General features: G+C 36.3%; 2 protein-coding genes across 2 annotated transcripts; one reads left to right on the forward strand and one right to left on the reverse strand.

Moving 5' to 3' along the window:
* The first annotated feature begins 318 nt into the window (after positions 1 to 318).
* LOC120004245 (transcription factor MYB17) lies at positions 319 to 2,651 on the forward strand. The gene is made up of 3 exons (XM_038853526.1): positions 319 to 627; positions 1,198 to 1,327; positions 1,418 to 2,651. Exons 1-3 carry the CDS (start codon positions 495 to 497, stop codon positions 2,088 to 2,090), a joined length of 936 nt encoding a protein of 311 aa, XP_038709454.1. The 5' UTR covers positions 319 to 494; the 3' UTR covers positions 2,091 to 2,651.
* Positions 2,431 to 6,061, reverse strand: LOC120004246 (remorin-like). Its single transcript, XM_038853528.1, has 5 exons — positions 5,886 to 6,061; positions 3,846 to 3,896; positions 3,424 to 3,511; positions 3,048 to 3,129; positions 2,431 to 2,792 (listed from the first exon to the last, which is right to left on the reverse strand). The coding sequence occupies exons 1-5, from the start codon at positions 5,986 to 5,988 to the stop codon at positions 2,598 to 2,600; spliced, it is 519 nt and encodes a 172-aa protein (XP_038709456.1). The 5' UTR covers positions 5,989 to 6,061; the 3' UTR covers positions 2,431 to 2,597.
* Between the last annotated feature and the right edge of the window lie 1,269 nt (positions 6,062 to 7,330).

The raw sequence follows: 7,330 nt of genomic DNA on the forward strand, positions 1-7,330 counted from the left end.
TTAATGCTCTCGCTTTCATCTTCACTGTCTTTCTTTCTGTTGCTTCCATTTTCTTTTTCTCATCTATTTCCACATCTGTGCAAATAATAGAAACCCGCCATTAATAAACTCTCTTTCATTATTTCAATGGTGATTTAACTTCTCAATGCCATGTAATTGTCCTACACTACACACATTTACTCATCCCAGATTAAAAATTTTGTACAAAGCATTTATGTCTCTACATATTTATTGCTTTGTCAGCTTGAAACTCGCTGATCATACTTTCATAGATGATAAGATCACAGTAGCATTTAAGCTTCCCCTCTCTCTCTCTCTCTCTCTCTGTGGATGATCTCTACAAAAGCACTGTCTTGAAAGTTTGTGGGAACTTTAAAGGCTCTTGCTTTTTATTGATTTCTTTACTTTACAGAAACTGCAAGTAGTGGTGGAGGTGGAGCTGGTGCTGGTGGGTTTGTTTGTTTGTTGGTGGACAAAGCATTAAAGAAAGAGTGATGGGAAGGACACCCTGTTGTGATAAGAAGGGTTTGAAGAAAGGGCCATGGACACCAGAGGAAGATGAGATTCTCATTGATTACATCAACAAGAATGGCCATGGAAGCTGGCGCTTTCTTCCTAAGCTTGCAGGTTCATCATTGTTTCTTCTTTATGCTTCTATTACTTTGTAGCCTTTGGAGAACCTGCCTCATTTCCCTCTTAAGCAAACAGTAATAGAGCAATTTTTGCTTAGACATTTTGATTTCAGACACCCTGAATCAACCTCTTTAACCTTTCCTTCATTTTGTATCCTTAGCTGTGTCTTGTTAAAATTGACCTAGTGGTCTACTTTTCTTTCAATTGGTATCATTTGATATATTATTCTGGTTCATGTAAACCTGAGTCTGTTTTTTGATCAATCCATGTTGGCTTGTGAGATATTGTAGTTTAGTGTTTGATTTCATTGATGGGAATCTTTGATGAACAAATTTGAGTCCATATTGTGGACTTCCAAGTCACTTGATAGACTACTTTGAGTATCCATGCTCTTATATGCTTTTACTCAGGTCTAGAGCCATAAGTGTGTACAGATACTAATCAGAAATTATTGTACAGAAGTAAAAGTTTCTGTCATCAATGATTTTATAAATGGTTGTATAAATCCTTGTAGACTATTTGATGCATTTGGAGAAACAGATTAAAGGGTTTATGTTTCAACAGGATTGCTTCGCTGCGGGAAGAGTTGTCGGTTGAGATGGACAAACTATCTCAGGCCAGACATCAAGCGAGGTCCATTCACTCCAGAGGAAGAGAAGCTTGTCATTCAACTTCATGGCATTCTTGGTAACAGGTATTGTTTCTGCTTGAAGAAAGGTAGTTTCCTTTGATGTCTGATGTGTCTACATATGTATATGTGTGTGTAAACACATTGTGTTTTCAGATGGGCTGCAATTGCTTCTCAACTTCCAGGCAGAACAGACAATGAGATCAAAAATTTATGGAACACCCACCTCAAGAAGAGACTACTTTGTATGGGTCTTGATCCCCAAACTCATGAACCATTCACCTCCCTAGGTCAAATCATACAAGCCTCTGCATCTCCAGCTACAAGGCACATGGCACAGTGGGAGAGTGCTAGGCTTGAAGCCGAGGCTCGGCTTTCGAAAGAGTCTTTGCTCTTCAATCCACCAGTTCCAGAAAAAACTGATTCTGATCACTTTCTGCGCATATGGAACTCTGAAGTTGGACAGTCGTTTCGAAATTTTGGGAAGGAAGACAACAACAAAACTTCATGCCATAGCCCCTCCTCCATCTCTCAGGCATCTTCATGTACAAAATGTGGATCAGCCACCACAACTGGAATTGGTGGTGTTGATTTAGGGAGGTCCTTGACACCTGTTAGTGATCAAAATGAAGAAATGGAGTACAAGAGCAGTAAATCATACCATGAAGACTTGGTTGGTGGGTCTGATTCTTCATGCTTAGATGACTTGGAGAATTCATGTGACACTGCATTGCAGCTGCTGCTGGACTTTCCAATTAACAATGACATGAGCTTCTTGGAAGGAAATATTGATAACTACACTACTGAGTGTTCTGCAATGTTAGACTGAAAATTCCATGATCTGTCCTCTTGGAACTGTGACTGGAAGCATGAGATAAACAATTTTGAGCTGTTTTTTTAGCAGTTGGAAAGAGAGGAAGCTGGTCATGAGTACTGCATATATACTTATTATTCCTTGTAACCTCAATGAATTTCTTATCTATATATGTAATTATGCAGTGAAACTTTATATATTTTGGAATTTGGTAGGTTGTAAGATGGATATGCTATATATCATCACTTGTTGCCTCTGTTTAGTGCAACATTTCAAATGTATGGAAGTATTTGAGTCATGCTTGGCTCTAAGTTAGCACAAATTGAGGGTCAAATCAAAGTTTTTCATACAGAAGAACCCAACAAAACATAGATTTAATTGCTATACAAACAGAGTATAATAAATATTTTCTGTTCTTGCAGTAAAGGACAGCCACAACACCACTTGAGGATGAAACAAGAAATACAAAACATACAAACAAAAACACTAAATACAATTACAACTCCAACAACGGGTACAAAACTAAAAGCAGCCAAAGGCCTTCTTTGGAACCTGTCCAGTAGCGCGATACTTGGCCGCCATCTCCTCTGCCTTGAGCAATTCTTCTCTGCGTTTGGCTTCAACCATTGCCTTCTTTTCTTCTGCTTCTTTGTGAATCAAAGCTATTTTATTATTAATTTGTTCTGCGTATTGCGCCTTTTTATTCTCTAATTCTTCCTGCAAATCCCCAAATTTATTTCAATTTTCACAGATCTCTAACCCATCTATAAAAGTTAACATTCATCAATTTGGTAATTTAGTTGGTTCATTAGGTTCCTAAATTGATGCAGTTTCTTTTTAATTTATCTCCAATTTTCTTACATTTTTCCTTGAGGGATGGAGAAAATATGCATTCATATTGGTAGATAGGTACTAAGATCACGATTAGAAGCAAAATATAGCTGCAGAACAAAACCACAGGGTTGTCATTACCTCTTTCTTTTTGAGTTTGGCTTCCAGAGCAGCTTTCTGGCAATTTTCCCATGCAGCAACAGCAGAGATCTTTTTCTGAGCCCTGTTTAGGTCCAAGATTCCACTTTATCATTAATAGCAGTTTTGGGATTGTAAACTTAAATGAATTAGCAAAGAATTGGCAGCTTGAAGAAGCAATATAAGTTTACAAACATAACTACTTAGGACAAAAGGTCAGAAGATGCTTCTTGCTTCATATGCTATTTAGCTATATAATTTTTTGAGCCCCGTTTACAGTACTCAAAGATTTCGCTTTTATTATGTTGTTTATATGATGAAGATATATTCCAGCTCTACTATGTTCTGAAAGGAATGCAGATAATTAATGAGAGCTTACTTATTTTCGTATTTAGTCTTTTCACTTTCTTCCCATGCCTTGATAAAGGACGCCTTCTTCTCCTTTTCAACCTCCGCAAGAGCAATATCTGAAATACATAATATGAGGGAATTTAGTCATTGGATACATTGTGCATAAATTGAACTACTTGATCATGCCCTACACATTAGTCTCAACCATAACCAGGAAGCAAGACTATAGTCACCAAATGAAAGCAGAAAAAAGATCTAATTGATGCCCTAAGCAAAGTATTTATTATATTTTTTGAAAACTCAATCAAAATACTAACCAGATGACAACAAACTATTGCAGGGAAAGAAAACAAACCAAAAGACATAAAAAGATGCCTTTCAATTCTAAGTAACATCATAATATTCTCTTATTAAGAAAATAAATTATCTGAGAAGAATTCCATCACAGACCTCTGTCAATCGATCCCCCCGTGGGTTTCTTCTCTGCAGAATTTGGACTCTCTGAAAAAAAATAGAGTGATAAAAGAGGTGAGAAAAGCTAATGAACAGAAACAAAGGTTCTCCTTAAGCACGAATTACTCAAAGACAGTCTGAGACAGATAAAGACATGATATTCGGTATACTACATTAAGCTTATAGGACTATGACTTGCGCAAAAATATGAACCCAGGTTTATTTACAGTCCCGGAGAAAAGTTGCCAAAAACTAGAGATATGCATGCCAAATGAAATGTGGTCTATCATTAATAGAGCAATTAAACAAAAATTTGTGAATACTAGCTTTCCTTGGATAGTCAGTCCAAAAAGTTTCCAGTTATATTGCACTGATTTTTGTGAGGATACACGAGCTTTGAACATAATGAGGGTCAAAATGTAGAAACAGCATGGAAATGAGTAACAATGTACAAATCAGTATGACTCCCAATTAGCATGTGCTGATTCAAACAGAAGCACGCAAGGCATTTTGCTCAAAAACTGGGAAAATGGATATGCATAACATCCGGAACGAAGTAGGTAAGAGTAGAGAGCTATGACACATAAAGAAAGCCTCGGTTTCTATTTGAATCATATAAGAATATCAGCTTTTCAAAAAATTTCAATGCAGAATGAGGCTTAGTTGCAGCTTCTTTTAGTTCAAGAACACCAATAACTCTGACCAACAATGTGCCTGATGTCACTCACTGCATTGTGCATTATGAGGTGGCCAAAAAGGCACCACAGTTTAGATCTATATGATAGGAAAATAAATAATAAATTTCTTCACAAAAGATTAAAATAGTACCTTCTTTGGATAACATTAATTATTTATCTTAATGCCTGTTTTCATCTTCCAGAGTCGATTTTATGACAAGGGAGGAACAAAATAACCAAATAAGAATTTAACTGAGAGTACTGACGACTGATCTCTAATTTGGTATAACCATTCTCAATTCCTGATCTTTGATATGCAGAGACTTGGCCAAAAGGGACCTACTTTTTTTTGGATCTGATTGTATAACAAAAACAACTGATTTTACCAAAATACACGTCTAGGGTATTAAGATGTCAACAAACTTAACAAGATATCCTTTCGGAAATCTGAATCTCTACATTGCTTTATCATTAGTTTGAGGAATTGCCATCAATTTTGTCTCAAACTGTAATTATCAGCAATGGACAGCTCTCTCTGCTATACATAAGAGGACTGAGGATTAAAAAGAGAAAGGAAATGAAACAGCATCATCGATCTATGATTAAAGATGAAAAAGACACACACCCGATTCGTTTTTCCCGACACATGAATGTTAATGGAATTCTGGTTTCCCACCTTTCATATAAAAATAGCACAAGAGTCAAGAGATGATATCCATTATAGAATTAACAGTTACATTATTCATGATCGGCATCATAAAGCAACCGACATTATTTGCCTTTATTGAGCTACAAACAATCCCAACTTCAATCATGAAGGATCAAAAGGGGACCCAGCAATCCCTTTCCAGCTAACAATTAACATATCAATAAAGTATAAGCAACAGATTTATTCATAAATAAAATGAGCTGGCACCCCATGATTGAGGTTAAGTAAATATTAAAATTCCCACCAGAAAATAAAATATCTTTCAATTGGTATCCTACTATTCCTCTGATTGAGGTCAAGATGTTCTAATTAGGAAATTCTAAAGTTAACTTCTCTTTGATTGCATATGTTCAATGAAGATGAATTCCCAACATCAGAAACATAAGTCAAAGACTCAAAAGAAAATCAACCGAATTGTGTCATCGCAAATCTCTCACACAGAAAATCAAGCAAAACAAGCACTGATTTAAGATGCGAAAGCTGTGAAACAAATATTGAATACTGAAACATCAATAATAGCCTCCATCACCCTCCGTTTCAGCCTTTCAGGCCAGTCACCAGACGAACAATGAAACAAAATTCAAAATAAAGAAAGATAAAAGCACTAATTTAGTGAGTTTGGGACAGAGAGAGAGGGAGATAAATTCTTACTCTCAGCTATCGCAAGAGCCATAACTTTCTCCTCCACGGCATTGATTGGCTGTGCGACCGCCGCCAACGGTGGTTCATCCACCGTTTTTTTCACTTGCTCCATTTGTAATTCGGCTCGGCGCGTGAAATCTGCTAAGTGCGAGAAAATAACGTACTCTCTATATTTGGAATTGCAGATAAATTTTTGGCACGCTGTTTTATAGCGCGAATGGACGAGTGATGAGCGTGTTGCGTAAAGCGAGTTTGTTATGTGTTATAGTGTACAAACGGTTTAAGCCGTTGATTTTTGTCATCGCGTAACGAATTTTTTATCGGACGGTTGAGGATATTGAGAATGGTGCGAATGTGGTGCATGCTACAATTTCTTTTGCCGACAGTTAAAGCGGATTTTAGGCTACAGGTAAAACGCGGCAGATGTCCGCATCGGAAATACGACGACGTTCTGCGGAGGCAGACAAAATGTATTAATGTGCCCTACTGTTTTTGGATGAGACGATGCTGACGTTGCAGTTTCGGTCTGTGTGAGGAGTACAAATTCACATGGATATGAAATAATGAAAAGCTTTAATCTCGGCCGTTGGATCTGACACCTGTAAATTTTACCTGTGCCCGTATGTGAGCAATATACAGGGACGGAGCTATTTAGGAACTAGGGGGACTAGGGCTGTTATTGGTACGGTTACCATTACCAAACACAGAATATCGTTACCATATCAATTCTTTTGGTAACTCAAAAAATGTTACCGTTACCTTTACCGGAAGAGTCGGTATACCGATGGTCGGTATACCGATCAATCGGTAATGGTAAGTCGGTAATTGGTAAATTTACCAATTCTTAAAACCCATTTAAAAAAGAGAAGAAAAAAAATGCATCAAGTAACATTGTGCTTAATAGTCATTGTATGAGACTACAACACTTTCATCTTGCCTACAATACCAATAATAAAAATGATAGATTAATGAGAAGGATCATTGTGCTACATGTGAATAAGAGAAAATACCTATCAATCGGAGAAAAAAAAAAAGGAGAATTCACATAACATTATTCCAACAATCTATAAGGGAAAATCTTTCATTTCATTAATTTCAAATATTTTTAGTATCCGAAGTGTTTTAAACTCCATAGCAGGAAAGCTAAAAGAAACAAGATAAATAAAGATAAAAGACCATAATGGAAAGGGAGAAGAAAAACATGTAATCAATACCAACAAAGCATTTTGTTATGTAACAAACACTGCTTTAAAGTTAATGAAATTGCTACGAGTGATATATAAATGATAACCCTAAAAATAATCAATGGTCTAGATTAAATTAGATCAATCTAATGGTCATAATTAAATAAAGCTAAAACTGAAAATAATATTAATATATATTTAATATATATGTCGGTAATCGGGAAATTTATCGGTTTTGAACTTTGCTTACCGTTACCGTTACCGTTACCG

The sequence above is a fragment of the Tripterygium wilfordii genome, chromosome 8, assembly GCF_013401445.1.
Source record: "Tripterygium wilfordii isolate XIE 37 chromosome 8, ASM1340144v1, whole genome shotgun sequence".
Lineage (NCBI taxonomy): Eukaryota > Viridiplantae > Streptophyta > Magnoliopsida > Celastrales > Celastraceae > Tripterygium > Tripterygium wilfordii.

Bases quoted from the DNA above. Each gene is read 5' to 3' on its own strand.
- LOC120004246 (XM_038853528.1), bottom strand. From the start codon at position 5,988: ATGGAGCAAGTGAAAAAAACGGTGGATGAACCACCGTTGGCGGCGGTC. The intron at 3,897-5,885 runs GTAAGAATTTAT...ATTTTTTTTCAG, and splicing joins GGCTCTTGCGATAGCTGAGA to AGAGTCCAAATTCTGCAGAG. The intron at 3,130-3,423 runs GTAAGCTCTCAT...GGACCTAAACAG, and splicing joins AAGACTAAATACGAAAATAA to GGCTCAGAAAAAGATCTCTG.
- LOC120004245 (XM_038853526.1), top strand. From the start codon at position 495: ATGGGAAGGACACCCTGTTGTGATAAGAAGGGTTTGAAGAAAGGGCCA. The intron at 628-1,197 runs GTTCATCATTGT...ATGTTTCAACAG, and splicing joins CTTTCTTCCTAAGCTTGCAG to GATTGCTTCGCTGCGGGAAG. The intron at 1,328-1,417 runs GTATTGTTTCTG...TTGTGTTTTCAG, and splicing joins CATGGCATTCTTGGTAACAG to ATGGGCTGCAATTGCTTCTC.